The sequence below is a fragment of the Gymnoscopelus microlampas genome, assembly GCF_963454915.1.
Source record: "Gymnoscopelus microlampas genome assembly, chromosome: 16".
Classification (NCBI taxonomy): domain Eukaryota; kingdom Metazoa; phylum Chordata; class Actinopteri; order Myctophiformes; family Myctophidae; genus Gymnoscopelus; species Gymnoscopelus microlampas.
The window spans coordinates 3,549,133-3,566,837 of record NC_139953.1 but is presented as its reverse complement, the minus strand read 5'-3'; the positions used below and the strand labels follow the sequence as shown (position 1 = coordinate 3,566,837).

The following is a 17,705-nucleotide window of genomic DNA, read 5'->3' as shown; positions in this document are numbered from 1 at the left end:
ATCTCAAGTCCCCCGGCCCCAAGTCTTTTGGTGGTTTCCCGTGGTACATGAGTTTGAAGATTTCACAGCCGGCTGTGATGATGGCATCTTTCTGGGCTTAGATGTCAAGAAAAACGTCCATGGCTGTCTCGGCTTGGTCCGTCTTGCATAGTTTACGTAGTATACATGTAGTTGTTTGCCAAAACCAAAAATTGCAGACACAGTATCACAGCCCAAGAAGCTGTGTAAGAAGAGCACATACTTCCTGTATTTCTCTGGGAGGGCCTCTTGGATCTTTGCAATATCGTAAGATTTTTTTTTTTTGCTGCTGTGATGAAGACTGGAGTGGTCTGCTTTATGATGAATGAGCATAACCAGGATGTCCGTATCCTCAGCTCTCACCTCAACAGCGGTCTCTCTTGCTTCATCTAGAGCTGCCTGGACGATAGAAGTGTCTGCATCATCGGAGCATTGCTGTACACAGATTCCATTACTACTGAATGTCTCAGCAAGTAGCAGGATGAGCTGGGCCTTGTTACTCTTGTTGTCAAGGAACTTTTCTCTAGGAATGTTTTGGATGTCTGGACGAATCTGGATGTCACAGCATGCGTGCTTTGTACGTCTGACGTGATCATGGTCCTTAATTGGTCGAGTTGACATATCCGTCAAAGACCACAGTGATCCGGAGGTGCTGGCTCCCCATGGCCTCCACAAACCGGAGGTAGTTCTCAGCGATGTCCTTCCAGGTGGGGTTAGCCTCCCACTTGACATTGTGCAGAAGCCATCCACCATCATTTACAAGGCTCGGGCATGGGGGTGGCGATTTCCAGTGGATATACTTCTTGCACGACTGTATAGCTCGGTTTTGCATTCCAAATGGTATCTTAGTTTGGGGTCATCTCCGTTTTTCCAGTCCTCATGTAGTCTTCTGATTAATGCTGCATCATCCACACTCTCAGAATAAGACAAAATCTGTGCATAGCCTTTTTGGATGACTTTTGAGAGCTTTTGAAACTCAGTCTCAGGACCACTACAGATGAAGCACCTTAAGCCACAAGCTACAGAATCCTCTTCCATGTTGTTGCCTACTAAAAGACAAGTGTCATGATTGTGTAACTAGTGGTTGTTCAATGTAAGCAATAGGCTAGAGAAAATTGGTATTCTAAATTGGATTTAGAATATATTTGGATGGTGTGAATCAAGAAAGATGGCGGCAGTGGCAGTGGGTGGTTTGGTAGGGTCCACTCATCTGCAAACTTTTTTTTAACAACGCTGCTCTTGAAATTTGTGTGGTATTTGTAGGGCTTTTTTGTAAGCCACTGCACTATTCTATTTTGAAATGGTGCAGTAAAAACAAGAGAAAACATAATCTTCACAATGCCGGTCTGTACCTCCTCGTCTGTGGCCTCCTACTGCTGGTGCCTGTCCTATCCACCTGTGACACACCGGGTACTGAGGCTAAAGAGCAACACTGTGAGGACCACACAGTGATCCACTAGGCATTCTATCAGTAAAAACACAACTGAATTTTTTTGGTCAGAGCTCTGGTAGAGCAACTACACGAGCATCAACACATGGTGACTGTATTGTACCTATAAGCAAGAACACATTCAGGCAGTCTGCCTTCTCAGTAAAGGGGGTAAACCTTTGGAACTCTTTGCCTACGGTTCTAAAACTAGAGACGGATGGTAATGTGTTTAACATTACCATCATGGCCCAACCATCTGACCACGTAACACGACAGCCGATTTTTAAAGATCAAGTCGGAGGGGGGGTCAGAAGGGCCGGAGTGTCCCCCCACTATTGGGAGGACACAATTGGGGAGACACTATTGCGATCGAGTGGTCTATCTATTTATTTATTTATTTCCCCCGAACGACGCTGGTCTAACACCCCACTGTTTCCCATTGCGCAATCGTCGTTGTGTATTGGCTGCATGCTTGCCTCTCACGGCAATGACCGTTCTACTGGCTACAGTTGCTCTCTCAACTCGACCAACTAGGTGTCAGACAAGCTAATACACAACAAATAGTTGTTCTTTGTAATCTGGGTGTGCCCGTGGGTGTGAAAGAAGGAGGGCTCAAGTGCTGCTATGATAGACTGACCAGGGATCAGATTTTTACTGCAGCCAAAATGTATGGGGGAATAAAGTTGTTTGGATTCCTTATTAATCGAGGTGAAAACATGCAATTTAATATCATTGTCAATGTCTCTTGTTGTAGGCTGCTACAGCACAGAGTAGCCTATAGCTGACTTCTCGCAGACAGTGTAAGAACAGCATTTTAGGTTTGTCGGGTCCATAAAATAATGGGTTTCTTTTTTTGTTTATTTATGTCGGCTCCACTCGGATCTCGGAACCAAATTCAGGGGTCCATTAGGGTTTGATGGTTGGTGTGTGTGTGTGTGTGTGTGTGTGTGTGTGTGTGTGAGAGAGAGAGAGAGATTGGCAGGGGAGATGTAGGTAGCGACATTGCAGCTATGCAGACAGAGTGAGTGCATTACAGGGATGAACATGGTTGTCACAGGAAACATGAATACATTACATATGTATAAATGACACCCCCCCACGCGCACACAGACACACACGCAGCAATAGGTTGTAGCCACAGTATGTGTTGATTTAATAAGAATGTAATTCTCTCTTGTACACACATAATGTACCCAACATCCAGATACAACACATAATATAATGTATGTTATTTAAGCACAGTTATACACACATAAACAATATACATTCAACATATTTACATCAACTCAATAAATACCAAGTACACGTCCAGAAAGACACAAAGGAAACACACAATACCGACAAACCCACACCCCAAAAATACGCCTTCACATATTTAACAGCCATGTTTCAAAATTGAACACAGATATTGTCGCTGCCAGGTAGAAACCGTGTCGTCCAAAACCGCTACTTTTCAGAAAATGTAAAAAAAAAACTGTCACAAGCTCTTGTAAATACTTTTCATTGGCTCAATATGTATAAAAAACACACACATTCACTTAACAACTTTCACTAATAAAAAAAAAGAAGCAAAAATAGATCACATCCCAACACGTTCTGAGCTTGTAGATCAGCAGCTATTTTTGCTACTTTTGTGTGACACTGTAGTAAGACAAAATGACATTAATTTAGAGAAAAAAAGGAGAATTATGGAGATGCAAGTACAGGGTTTCTGCCCGACAGCAACGATATATATTTGAAAATATATTTTATTCCCTGGAAATATATCTTTTAGGTATATTTTTGGCCACTCGTGGTATATTTTCTCCCATATACTTTTTCTCAAACAAATATTTTTTTCTTTACATTTTGAAACATAACACATTTCTGATAAAGACACGCAGCACAAAATACTTTGTTTTAAATGTCAAAAAGTTCCCGGTTCAGTTTTAGATTTTACATCCAAAAGAAAGTATACCTACAAATATAACAACAATGATAAACTATACAATAATTCTGTAACTCAGTTAAATTAACATGGGAGGATTTTACAGTGTAAGACTGGGGGTCCCTGAGATAGAAATGGTATCAAATGTGGGTCCGCTCAAACTGGGGTTGAGAACTACTGTATACTGGGACCCCCAAGTCTACACTGTAACATCCTCAGTGCCTATTTATTTGTACACTCTCAGAGTTACAGACCCGAAAGGGTCTATTTGGACCACCCTGGTGGTACCCGGACCCGATGTTGAGAACCACTGATCTATAAAGACACGTGGTACTCATTAGTGGTGTAGGACAGATGGCTGTGAGCTTGTAGATCGGCTATTTTCAAATAGCAAATTTTGCAGTAAATATAGGGGTTAAAGTGATAATACAGATTTTGAGGCTATATTAACTAATTTCGGTAGGGACCCCAGGGGGTCCCTGGACCACACATTGAGAACCAGTGGTTTAGTTTTAATCCGTTTAGAGGAAGCTGTTTGACAGCTTATAAATACTCATTAGTCTGTAAATACTATTATATACTTTAGTGCGTTGTCTCCCTAATAAACAATCTAAGTACATTTCCTTTGCATTTCCAATGTGCTGCTACACACATACACACAGTACAGTATTACTGTGTACATTTTCCACAGGTTAAAATATATACTATATAAAACTTAAGGACGCTTTACAGTGTTACAAAATACATGTCAAAGTCAGAAGCCCCGATCCCTTATAGATCTCTTATCGTTCTGATCAATCAACGGGGAATATATTTTTTCCCGATGGATCAATAGGAAATATACATTTTTCTGATCGATCGACAGGAAATGTTTTCCGATTGATCAATAGGAAATATATGTTTTCTGATCAATCAACAGGAGATATGCTTTTTCTGATCGATCAACAGGAAATATACATTTTTTCTGATCGATCAACAGGAAATATACAATTTTTCTGATCGATCAACAGGAAATATACAATTTTTCTGATCGATCAACAGGAAATATATTTTTTTCCGATCGATAAATAGGAAATAGAATTTCTCTGATCGATTAATAGGAAATATATTTTTTCTGAACAATCAACAGGAGATATACATTTTTCTGATCGATCAAAGGGAAATATTATCGAGCAACAGGAAATATATATATTTTTTCTGATCGATCGACAGGAAATATACAGTGAGTGGTTAATGGAGGAGGACCAGAGCTCAGATGTGTTTCTAAAGAAGAAAAATGACCAAAATAAGTCATCAACGGAACCAGAACACTTATGAACTATTATATGATATTCTGTACATTACTGTAGACTCCAGCAGGCCCACGATGCTGTGTTTGTTTAAAACACGCGTTTCAACCTGGCCCCCTGTTTTGAGAACGTCATTACATACTGTAGGCAGCATTGTTCAATGCAAATCTTTAGATCATCTTGTCGGTCGTCTTAGGCCCTGTTGTTCAGCCTGGCAGACCAAGTCCAGCCCAAATCTGATTTGTTCACATTGGAGTCGCATCGTTTACATGTCGTGGTGGAAACCTCATGTGCAAAACTGTTACTTGTCAGGAATCAAATAGGCTCTATGCACAGCAGCCATATTGGAAATAAATTGGGCTTATTCTTACTTCCTTCACAGGTGTTACCAATGATACAAATGGAGGTTCTGTTCCATTCTGGTCAGGGTGCTGATGGCTCACTGGAAACAATCCATTTTGGTTCCCAAATGGCCCCTTATGGTGGGTGTTTAAGAGTTATGGGGGTCCTTGAAAATAAGTCAACCACTGTGCCACACTAAATGGAACAGAGCCTTAATTAGTATCATTGGTAACACCTGTGAAGGAAGTAAGGAAGGGGCCCAATTCATTCCCAATATGGCTGCTGTGCATGAAGCCTATTCAAAAGCATCAAAAGTAGCCGATCTACAAGCTCAAAATGCGGCGCGAAGCGACACGTTTTGAGCTTGTAGATCTGCCACTTTTGAAGCTTTTTGTGTGACACCGTAGTACAGTGGTTCTCAACCAGTGGTCTGGGGACCACCAGTGGTCCTTGAGGGAGTTCCAGGGGGTCCCCAGCTAAAGGTGTTAATATATTTTCACCCCTTTATCCATATTGTATACGTAGGCTATTAAAAAATAGCAGGTATACTTCGTGCCGCGCTGTGAGCTTGTAGATCTACTATTTTTGACCATTTTCGAAAAATCCATGAAAGTGTTGGACATATCTTTTTTATAATTTTGCATTTTTAAACACAAATCTTATCTTCTGGGGGTCCCTGGCACAAAGCATTTTCGGATAGGGGTCCGCGGCCAAACGTATATCAAATTAGGGGTCCATGGCATGAAAAAGGTTGAAAACCACTGCTGTAGTGTGATCAAGTAGGGCATTCATTTACGAAAAAACACATAAGTTAGAATATGGAAATAAGAGGTTTCTTGGCTGATAACAATGACACACGTACTGTCTGAACAGCAATAAACCACATGGAAAATGACTTTTCTTTTTTGCAAATCAGATTTGAATCACAGTCCATCAGCCTTGTTCAGACTGCATGAAGCCAATCATTTGGCAGGGCTGCCAACATTGGACTGTCAGAATGGGGGCGTGGCTAGCGGGGGGTCTGGGGGTCCTGGGTCCTCCCCCCGAATTTTTGTAACAGAGTAGATGTAATTTCCTGTGTTTTGGTGAATTTTGTGAGTTTGATGGAAAATAATGGGTACAATTTCATCCTTTAAAAAGGTAGGCCTACAGAAATTGATTTGATGACTGAAGCAAGACCCATCTTTAACACATTGGCTGCCAATTATTTCAGATTTTTTTGCATAGACTGCCAGAGATTTTTCAATGAAAAAACAAAAGTACTCAGGAGCCGAGATACAGAATTTTAAAGTTTTAAGTTAACAAGGAAGTGGATGGGAGTCTAAATCTTCGAAAAATCATATCTCCTTGGTCTTTGGGTCAAATTTAATTTTCAATTTTTGTATTCAATAAAACGCAGATCTGCGTCTTTGGCAGCCAATGCGTTCTATTCAATAGAACGCAGATCTGCGTTTTTGGCAGCCACTAATAACCATTCATTAGTTAAAAGTTAATATCTCTGTGTGATGGCATGCACTGACCACACCCCCGAACCGGGGGGTCTGGGGGTCCTCCCCCAGAAACCTTTTAACATGGTGAATTTTGGGAGTTTGATACCGAAATCCAGTAGAAAACCAGAAGAAATGACGATCCAGAAGAGTGTCAGGAGACATGGTCAAAAGCCAGGAGACTCATGCGGGATCCAGGAGTGTTGGCAGCCCTGCATGTGGGCTGCCAGTCTGAACAGGGCCGAAGATCTCTCCTCTAAGATCTTGTACTGTAGATCATCTCATAAAAAAAATAAAAAGAATCAAAAACAGCTAAAATAGCAGATCTACAACTGAGCGTGTAGATCGGCAATTGTTTTTGCTATTCGTCGCAAGACAAAGTATACAGTATAGTGCTTAAGCCATTGGTTCTCAAAGTAGGGTCCGGGGACCCCTAAGGGTCCTTGAGGGGGAGGGTTTCAGGGGGTCCCCAGCAAAAGTAGTTAACATATATATGTTCTGGCACAAAACCTATTCAGATGGGGGGTTCCGCGGCCAAATACAATTTGGAGGTCCTTGACTTGAAAAAGCTTGAGAACCACTGACCTAAGCTGTTTTTTTTAACCCAGCAGATATACAAGACCAGTCTAAAAAACACACAGAATATATCGTTGCTGTCGGGCAGAAACCTTGTATTTTTTTTTTTTTGTTGTAAATTAATGCCGCACTTCGTCATACAAGAGTGTCTCGGAAAAGTTAGCAGATCTACAAGCTCACAACCATCGTGACGGAGCTTAAAGTGGTTAAGTGCATCTGGATTTTATAAATATTGAACCAACGAAAAGTATTAACACAAGCTTGTGACAAACTACATTGGATGCTTTGGAACACAGGTTAATTTTTTTCCATTTCCTGAAAAGTAGCATTTTTTTGTTCATCCAAGGTTTCCACCTGACAGTGACCATATGGAACAAACGTCACATGACGTTACAAAGAACTGCTGGATTTGCTATAGGCTCCATGCACAGCAGCCATATTATCACTTCCTTCACAGGTGTTACCAATGATACTAATGAAGGCTCTGTTCCATTTAGTGTAGCACAGTGGTTTCCACGACCCCCATAACTCTGAGAGTGTACAAATGGAACCAAATGGACCCGTAAGGGTCCATTTGGTTCCATTTGTACACTCTCAGAGTTACACACCCGTAAGGGGCCATTTGGAAGCCCATGAGGGTCCCTGGACCCCAACTTTAGACCAACTGCTGTAGCAGAGTGTTTCCATTGAGCCAACATGCACAACATCAGCACCCTGACTCTGTTTGACCAGAATGGAACAGAGCCTTCATTAGTATCAGTGGTAACACCTGTGAATTTGTCCTTAATATGGCTGCTGTGAATAGAGCCTATTTAAATACCATGTATTATTATTATTTCCGTGCAAAATAAAAGTTCCATTAAGTAAAAAAAAAGGAAGAGTGTGTTGTGTTCATTTGAGGTTCTGGAACTTTTCCCGGAGGTTTTTAACAATGCTTTGCGTTCCGTCGTCCGTCTTCTGCTCTGTCGAGGCGGGGGCGGTTCCCTCCTCACCGGTGGAGGCCCCGCCCGTCTCTTTGCCCCTCCCACCCGCAGCAACAGGCTCCGCCTTCGGCCCCGCCTCATTCTCCTCCCTCTGTTTGTACTCATCTGACTCCTGATAGTAGAAAACAAGAAACATGACATAAGTAATGTCATCGTGACTGGGATACCTGCAGTGGTGGAAAAAGTACTCACATTTTTTACTTAAGGGAAAGTATCAATACCGCAATGTAGAAATACTCTGTTAGGGCGCGGTCCCACCGCACTTTTATTTTACCTCTGGGGCGGAATCTGCCAATGCTTTGTCAATGCAAATGCGTGGATTCATGGTCTTGCACATTTTTTCCATGAATCCATCATTTTTGGCATATCATTAGCGGTGAAAAGTAAAAAAAAATAAAAAAAATAGAAGATCGACAAGCTCACAACGCGTCACGATAAAATTAACAATAATAGATCATTTGATAAAAGTATCTTTTCACCTTTAATGACATTAAAGTTCAAATATTTCCCCAAACTTAAAATAGCAGATCTACAAGCTCACAACATGTAGCATCGCAAAGCACTGGGTGGCTTGTAGATAATGATATTTTCACGATTGTTGCACAACACTGCAGATCGAATCACAATATTAGGTTCACGATACGATTTTTTAAACACAAAATTATTTTCCAGACAAAAATATATATTTTTAATTATTTCTCTTACACAAATCCAGTATTTTCTTGTCTTTTTTTCCCTCTCTTATACTCTTTTCAATACAGCAGCAAATGTCTAAACACTTTTACAATGATCCTGTATTTTCTTTGGCACATGTCTTTTCTCATGTCAGTGACATCACTGACGAATCCTTGGTATCTTTATAACCAGCTTGGAACATAATGGCGTACATCCGTGCTACTTCCGGATTACATAACAGTGACATCACTGTCGAATCCTTGGTATTATGATCCTAGCCTTTCAACGTGTGTTTACAAGTGACGTCACTACGCGCTGTATTTTGTTTTTTTTCACGCTTGCGCTAATGAAACACTAAACGGGATTATTACTTCAAGTGAACATTCAAGTACAACTATCAGAAGATGTAACCCAGGTAAAGTAATGCGTCACTCTGCAGATTAACTAAAGTTTTCCACCTGTTCAAATGTTTTGTCTGGCTATTTTTCACATTGCGTTTCATTTTTTATTAAAATCGATTTAAATCGTCATCCGTTTGAATCGATTTAACCTATTAACTCATTCAATGCCAAGCTTATTTATTGAATGTTGGCTCTGAGTGCCACAGTCAAAATTCATTGTAAAAGAAAAGTGCTCAGGAGCCGAGATACAGCCTTTTTAAGTAAGAAGTTAAACAAAGAGTGAATGGAGCAGCAAATCTTCAAATCATCATATCTTGAGTTCTGAACATGTTTTTCAAAAAAAAAGTTTTTTTTTTTTTTCATGACGTCTTTGACGTCATGTGGCGCACGGGGCGTCAGGCCACGTGACGTCTTTGACGTCATGTGGCACAGAATGAGTTAAGACCTGGAACGCATCTGTGTCACTTTAAGATTTATTTGGCTATTGAAAAATAGCAGATATACAAGCTCATAGCGCGGTACCGAGTGCCGCGCTACGAGCTTGTAGATCTGATATTTTTGAAAAATAGCAGATATACAAGCTCATAGCGCAGTACCGAGTGCCGCGCTACGAGCTTGTAGATCTGATATTTTTGAAAAATCGTGAAAAAATATTTTTTTGATTTTTTTTCAAAAACTGTTTTTTTTTAAAGAATCGCCTCAGGTCTTAAAGGATTAAATCGATTTACAATAAATCGTTACATGCCTAATCATAACAGTAATCAATAGAATAAATGCTGGACAGTGACAACTACCTGGTAGGCGCGACACCGCTCGATGACGGCCATGATGGACATCTTCTCCCGGCTGGTGGGAGAGCGGATCTGAACGTAGTTGTCGCCGTCGTCCACTTCCTGTCCCGCCCCCGCCACCGCCGCCTCCTCTCTGGCTTCCTGTGCCATCTCCACGCCTGGCTCCACAGCCCCTCCCGATGGCGAGGAGTCTGGAACCTTCTCCACCACCACCAGCTTCCTGCCGCCGCCGCCCCCTCTGCCGGGCAGAGGGGCCGAGCCCGAGATGTAGTAGCCACCGTTGTCATGGTGACCGCCGTTGGGGAGTTTGACCGTGTGCTGTGGGGTGTTAGAAGTATTCAAAAGTTCTACTTGAGTAAAAGTACAAAAGTATTGGCATTAAAGTACCAAAAAATTTGCAATTTCATGAGCTCTTTCAAAAGTTAATGGTAGAGTATTTTTTGGTTAAAACAAAAAGTTTTGCATTAAAAGGTTAAAGCATTATATTCTGATAGTAATCATTGCTATAGAGTGTTTGTTCAGTAACAGGAGTCTCCATGTCTCTCCAGCTGTTTAATAAACATAAAATAAATTGTAGGTAGGTGACAACATTTCAGCCAATCCGTAGAGAGAACCCATTTATCAGCTTAATTTTTAGTGTTCCAGTTTAAAAAAAAAATCTAATTTCTTAGTGTCATCACTTCCAATTTCACTTGTTTAATCTGTATCCTGACTGAGTTCTCTATCCTGATTGGATAAAATTGGTATCCTGACCTGAAAATGCATTTTCTGTTTAACTCTCTGGCTGCCAAGAACGAGTTATCACAAGTTTTTTTTTTATATATGTATATTTTCTTTTTTTGGATCATTTGGTTATTGAATGTTTATGTCAAGGAGAGCTAAAAATCAAAGCCACCAAACTGACCGTGTGCTTTTTCTCCGGGTCACTAGGATGGGCCCTGCTCAGCCGGTGGTCCAGGGAGCTGGTTCTGTGAAGCCTGGCGGACCTCCTCTCTTCTCTGCTGAGGTGGTACTGGCGGGACGCACTGTCTGAGGAAGCTTCTCCACACACAGGAAGAGGTCAGTGTTACTATAGATCAGTTGCTGCTAGGGGTGTGCCGATACACTAATTTCACAAAACGATACAATACGATATTGGGCTCACGACATCGATACGATACGATATATGGCAGTTTTTTATTATGAAAATATATGGGGGGGGGGGGGGGGGAGCAAATGCAAACAAATACTTCTGTTTTTGCATTATTCAGACATGCAAACTTGTAGATTTTCAGCTACAATAGCGTTTTGAATCCAAATAGGGCAATTGTGTGACACCTGACCCGAAAAAAAAAAACATGTTGTCACCTTTTTCACCTCGGGGCTGTTTGCATGCCTGATTATTACCATTGAAAACATTTTTTTTTAAAACTATATTTATTTTCTCCCAAAAAACGTATCGCGGGACGAAATATCGGCACACCCCTAGTGCTGCTCAAACACTTACATGTCAAGGACCCCCCCCCATAATTTATATTATAAAACATACATTAACCACTTTAGCCCCATTTTATACCTAGGCTATTTGAAAATAGCAGATCTACAAGCTTGAGCTTGGCTATTTGAAAACCGCGACGCGTTATGAGCTTGTAGAACTGCTATTTTCATTTTATTAAAATGAATATCAAATATCTAAATACTGAATCAAGCAAATTAAAAACGGTCTGGGGGGCTCACAAAAGCCTGAGTACACGATAAAATTACCCAAAGTTTTTTTTTAAGTGAAATATCCCTTTAAGTAAAAATATCCGAGTACTTCTTCCACCACTAGTTCAAAACCACGCTAACCTTGGAAGAGGTTGGAGGAGCAACTGGAGCGCCGCCTGGCGCCGCCGTCGAACAGCCTCTCCGGTACCGACTGGCTCCGGACCACCGCCGGCGGCGTGGGCAACTGGGCGAGGTCGGGGTCGGGGACGTATTTGGAGCGGAGCTCTCGTACGTGGGGCCAGGGGAAGCCCTCGGTAGGACTCCTGGCCGGGTTCTGGACCACCGGGGAGACGAGAGGGAGGAGCCTGGGACCGCCAGTCGAGGTGGTGTCAGAAGTGGGAGCCGGGCTGGGAGGAGGGCGGACCCCCCGCTCTGTGAGTCTGAGTCTCAGCGACGGGGTTTCATGGGAAGGGGTGAGAGGTAAGCTTAGCGTGGGTTTACCTGAAAAAAACAAAACAATATATGTCAAGTTCAAAAATAGCTTCCAAAACAAGTTTCATAGCTGATCTCCAGGCTCACAACGCGTCCTGATAAAATAATCGACAATGGGTAATTTTACAAAATAATTCATTAATAATCAATCCCTATTTTGGGTATGACATTATAGGTGAAAAGAAAAATAGCTGTGAAAGAAAAAAATATGTGAAAATAACTAGATCAGCTTTTTTCACTATTCACAGGTCACGGCCTGGAAAGATTGAGCACCACAGGCCTACCTGAGTCTGTTTCCTCCAGGACACAGGGCAGCTTCTTGTGCGGGCTCCTGTGTTGGACCACTGGCTTGCTGGACTTGATCTTCTGGCTGTACCGGCGGGCCAGGTTCATCACCTTGCTCTTGGTCTTGTCTTCTTCGTCGTCGTCCAGAGGTTCTGGATCCCTGCTCCTCTCTCCCTCTGCTTCAGCCCTCAGCTGCTGCACCCTGGGCAGCCGAGCCCTGGGGGGTAGCACGGGGTTAAAGTTGTCAGTCGCCATGACTGATTTCAGTCATTTTCATAAGATTAAAGGTAAGGTAGGTATGTGATATTTTTTGGTTAAATCAAAACGTTTTTTTTTGTTAAAGCTCTATATTGTGACAGTTGTGATCATTACTATAGAGTGTTTGTTCAGTAACAGTGTTAAATAGCTCTATATTGTGATAGTAATCATTACTATAGAGTGTTTGTTCAGTAACAGTGTTAAATAGCTCTATATTGTGATAGTAATCATTGCTATAGAGCTATTTAACACTTAACCAAAGAAAATCCCTTACCATACCTTTAAAGAGTATTAGAAATGGTCAAACTAGCAAAAATAAACTAGTGCATGTTCTATTGCTTAAATTGTACATTGATGTTCAGAAGCATCTTCCATAAACCTTAACGTGTTGGATATTTATTTGTCGATCGGCTATTTACGCTATTCGTGAATCTGTTTGAAAATGTGTGAACATTTTTCAACAGATTAATTAATACAGATCAATGGACTATTATGCAAAAATAATTGCAATTATCTCAAGTAATAGGCTCTATGCCAATGATACTAATCAAGGCTCTGTTCCATTTAGTGTAGCACAGTGGTTCTCAAACGTTTTGATTCCAAGGACCCCCCCATAACTCTGAGAGTGTACAAATGGAACCCGTAAGGGTCCATTTGGTTCCATTTGTACACTCTCAGAGTTACACACCCGTAAGGGTCAATTTTTAACCCCCTCAAGTTACCATGAGGGTCCCTGGACCCCAATTTTAGACCCAATGGTGTTGCAGAGTGTTTCCAGTGAGCCAACATCAGCACCCTGACTCTGTTTGACCAGAATGGAACAGAGCCTTAATCAGTATCAATGCTAACACCTGTGGAAAGGAAGTAAGGTAAGAGGCCCAATTTCTTTCCAATATGGCGGCTGTGCACAGAGCCCATTGGAATGTAACGACTGTGACAGGATTACCTGAGGAGCCCACCCTCCTCGTCGCAGGACCTCCGGACGGCCCTGAGGCCCCCGGAGCGGCTCAGACCGGTGGTCTTCAGAGGGGAAGGGCCGGCCGACTCCTCCTTGATGGTCGTGAGGTCCGATTCCCCCGCGCCACTGTCTCTCTCGGCGCCGTTCTTCTTGGGGGTCTGGTTTCGGTTGGACAGACTCGGGCCGGACACTCTGGAGTTCCTCGCAAGCTCCCGAGATCTCTTCTCCCTTCCTCCTCCTCCTCCTCCTCCTCCTCGATGGCCCACCTCGCCCTGCGTCCCGCAGACGTCCCGCTCCATGGCCCGCCAGATCTTGATCATCTCACATGACGGTTTAAACTCCTCGTCTTCGACGGGCCTCTCCTCCCGGACGTGCTGAGGCCGGTCCGGACCGACGGAGTCCCGAGACACACTGGACGCCGGCCGACCGCGAGAGCCTGGAGCCGACAAGGAGGAGTCTGCAGCCAATGAAGAGCCTGCCTCGGGGACGAGGGAGGGAGAGTCATCGCTCCAGGCTGTTTCGGGAGGCTGTCTTTTGTCTGTCGCTTCGGCGGTAGCGCCGGCTTTGTCAGACGCTTCGGCGGCGGTGTCAGAAGTGGGATCCTTGGGGATGCTGTTGATCCTGGTGACGGAGTTCCGGACCAGGCCAGCGGGGATGTAGCTCAGGCTCTCCCTGCGCCTCAGGCTGAAGACGGGGTCCTCGCTCTCCGCCGTCTCGTAGTAGCACTTGATCTTGCCGATGAGCAGCTGGTCCTGCTTGGACAGGGTGGAGTCCCGCCTCCTGCGGAGCGCTCCCCCTCCCCCCCGGAGGTCGCCGTCAAACAGGCTGTCCTCTCGGGGAGAGAGCAGGGTCAGGTCGGTGGTGCCGAAGTTCTCCTGGGCGTCCGAGCAAGCGCTGTTGAGGCGGTGCGACCTGGGATGACATAACAAGTATGAATCGTAAGACAAAAGGCGATATGCACAGGCTTAGATCATTGATTCTCAAGATTTGTAATTTCAAGGACTTCCAGCTTGATATGCACGCACACTACCAGTAGGCCAAGGAAGAACCGCCACCCACATGTTTCAAACCGGCCTCATGGCGGTGCTATAACAGGTCGCTTCATGTTTTGTCCTATAACTCTTGAACCGTAGGTTGAAGAATAAAAAACATACAATTATAATAATAATTCCCCTGCATTCCTTGGATCAGGGGTGATGCAGCTTTGATGATGGAGAGGGCCACTATATTTCCACACTCACTCCAGAGGGCCACATTGCATATTGTTGCTGTCGGCCATATTTTAACAACATAACTTTTAACATGTGCAGTGATTAGATGTAATGAGTCCCACCTGTCAGCGGGCTCTGCAGCCAGGCTCAGGGTGCTACCGTTGCGGCTGGGTAAGCGTGGCGAGGGACACCCCAGGGAGCGGGTGTCGTCGGCGGGGACGCTGCCCCTCCTGGTGGAGGTGGAGAAGTGCAGGGCGATGACGCCGGCCTGGTCCAACACAGAGGAGGGCAGGATGGAGGTTTCCTTCTCGTCCTCGTCGGACGACTCTGCACTGCTCAGCGTCTTACTGTCTGACTCTGGAGTGCCGGGAGAAGACACCTTATCTGAGGGGGACATGGGATTAGATACGATTAAACATTCACATTGATTCAACTTTTTTGTTACTAAAGCCCTGACTGATGCTCAGTGGTGGAAAAAGTACTCAAATTCTTTACTTAAGTAAAAGTACCAATACTGCAATACTGCAATATATAGTTACTTTCCACCACTGCTGATGCTAGATTTCTGGGTCCGGTCCGGATTTTGGAGAGTCCTAGATCAACGATTACTGACGTTTTGACTTCAAATCGATTTGACAAACTTAAGTTTACTTCATGTTTGAGAACACTCAACGTCTAGCGTATAGGCAAACAAATGAATAAAAAAATAGCAAATGGCATTTCAGATTATGGGTGTAACAGTTAAAGGGGTAGTTCACCCAAAACAAATTTGATAACCATCGGACCCGGTAGGCAGCGGTTCCGGTAGGATATACAAAGGAGACTCTTTGTGTCTCCTACCGGAACGGATGCCGGTCATCAAATTATTGGCTTAGGAATGTGACAAAAACAAAAAAAGTCTCCATGGGGTGGACTAATCAATAGGAAAAAAGTTATTTTGGGGGTGAACTATCCCTTTAACACTTCGCCTGCCAGAGTTATTTCAGATTTTTTGCTGTTGTCTGCCAGAGATTTTTCATTGAAATTTAAAAAGTACTCAGGAGCCGAGATACATCATTTTTAAGTTTTAAGTTAACAAGGAAGTGGATGGGAGTCTTTTCCTTCGAAAAATCATATCTCCTTGGTCTTTGGGTCAAATTGGAAAAAAAAAAAAAAAAACGTTTTTTTCAATATTTTTTCTATTTTTTTCAATAGAACGCATTTATGCGATCTTGGCGGCCAAGTGCGCTATTTAATAGATCGCATTTATGCATGATTGGCAGGAATTGAGTGAAGGAACTAATCAAAAAATACATGGTCTTATACCCACAATAACTTCCATGCACCAGTAGATGGTGCTATTACTTTAACTCAATATTGACACCTACTGTAGATGTCTATTATGATATAACGTTTTAAAACGATTTAATATGAAGATAAGATAATATAAATACAAGTATTTTTAAGGTAAAGTGAAATAAGATATGTGTGAGCTTCACCTGCTGGGGGCGCTGTTCTGCGGGGGGATGTGGACAGTGTGGGTGGGGGGGCGATGGGGGTGCGGTCTGGATCAGAAGGCAGGGCCGCTGGTTCGATTCCCCCCGTTGGCTCAGCGGGGTTCTCTACAGATGACTGAACACAGAGCGGCAGTGGTTCAATGTCGTCATTGTTTTATTACACCTGATGACCACTCAACACTTAGTCAACTTGACCTTTGGCTCTGTACTTGGTCTGCTCTTTTTTCACTCTACACCAGTGAAACCCCAGAAATCTTTGCTTCTGGGGGTTCCTTGTACAAAAACTGTGTATCAATGTAGGGGTCCTTGATATGAAAAGGGTTGAAAACCACGGCTCTACACCAAACCTCTTTGCCGAAAATAGCCGATCTACAAGCTCACAACACGTCGCGCTGTGAGCTTGTAGATCTGCTATTTTTGGCAAATGTTCTCCCCAGAATAGGGACGCGAGCCGGGTTCACGCTGTTAATTATGACCAGCAAATACAGCAGTAGTAATAATAATAATGTAATCTAATAATGCTAACCTTTATTTACATAGAACCCTTCTAATACAGGCCCCAAAGTGCTTTATAAAATAAAATAACACTGCACTAAAAACACAATAAAACACTGTAAGAGATAAGAATAAGACAGAAAATGTGCACACAAAAAAAAAAAAAATCTCAGTTGATATTTTGTGGAGAGAGTGCACTGCACCATCCTACCTGCTTGTGTTGGAGCTCGTCCCCTGTGTCATCTGCTCTGTCGCTACTGCTGAATTCTTCAGCCTTCTCACACACACACACACACACACACACACACACACACACACACACACACACACACACACACACACACACACACACACACACACACACACACACAGTACAAACGTCATTGGAAACAGTCCAGGACTTTGGGAGTTGTAATGTTACAGCACATTGACTGCATAGTCTAAACATATAAGACAAATATAAATGTATTAACAAACGGCCATGAATTAGTTATTCTGTGTGTCTCACAAACACTTTCCATACACAGGTGAAAAGTATAATATAGATCAGTGGTTCCCAAAACGTTTTAGCAAACTAGTGAAAATAGATCTGCTATTTTCACCACTTCAAAAATGTTTTTTTTCATGGAATTTCTTCTATATTGTTTTAAGTCATGACATTATTTTGAAAAATGTTTGAGTATTTTTTTTAATTTATGAAAAAAAAATGTTTAAAAAAAAAATATATATATATTTGAAATAATAATTAAAAACAAAATGTAGGAAAGAAAAAAAAAGAAAGGGATATTTACTCTGCGACCCATACAAATGGGTGACGCCAGCTTGTACTGATCTATTTTTGATAAATGTTTTGGTTTGGATTTTTTTTTTTTTTAAATCTTCTCTTCTGGGGTGATCCCTGGTACA

General features: G+C 42.7%; 2 protein-coding genes across 2 annotated transcripts in view; one reads left to right on the top strand and one right to left on the bottom strand.

Moving 5' to 3' along the window:
* LOC311063456 (protein NLRC3-like) overlaps nucleotides 1-17,705 on the top strand; it is a 621,663-nt gene that overhangs the window by 196,664 nt on the left and 407,294 nt on the right. The gene's annotated exons all lie outside the window — the stretch shown is intronic.
* The window catches only part of LOC311063772 (pleckstrin homology domain-containing family G member 3-like), a 70,751-nt gene continuing 60,768 nt past the window's right edge, over nucleotides 7,723-17,705 (bottom strand). Inside the window, exons 19-27 of the mRNA XM_084083373.1 lie at nucleotides 17,011-17,073; nucleotides 16,287-16,419; nucleotides 14,931-15,192; nucleotides 13,586-14,509; nucleotides 12,381-12,598; nucleotides 11,746-12,105; nucleotides 10,823-10,956; nucleotides 9,922-10,236; nucleotides 7,723-8,163 (exon numbers count right to left, since the gene is read on the bottom strand). Coding sequence (XP_083939499.1) covers nucleotides 7,960-8,163; nucleotides 9,922-10,236; nucleotides 10,823-10,956; nucleotides 11,746-12,105; nucleotides 12,381-12,598; nucleotides 13,586-14,509; nucleotides 14,931-15,192; nucleotides 16,287-16,419; nucleotides 17,011-17,073 — 2,613 coding nt within the window. The 3' untranslated portion in view covers nucleotides 7,723-7,959. The remainder of the gene's footprint in view (nucleotides 8,164-9,921; nucleotides 10,237-10,822; nucleotides 10,957-11,745; nucleotides 12,106-12,380; nucleotides 12,599-13,585; nucleotides 14,510-14,930; nucleotides 15,193-16,286; nucleotides 16,420-17,010; nucleotides 17,074-17,705) is intronic.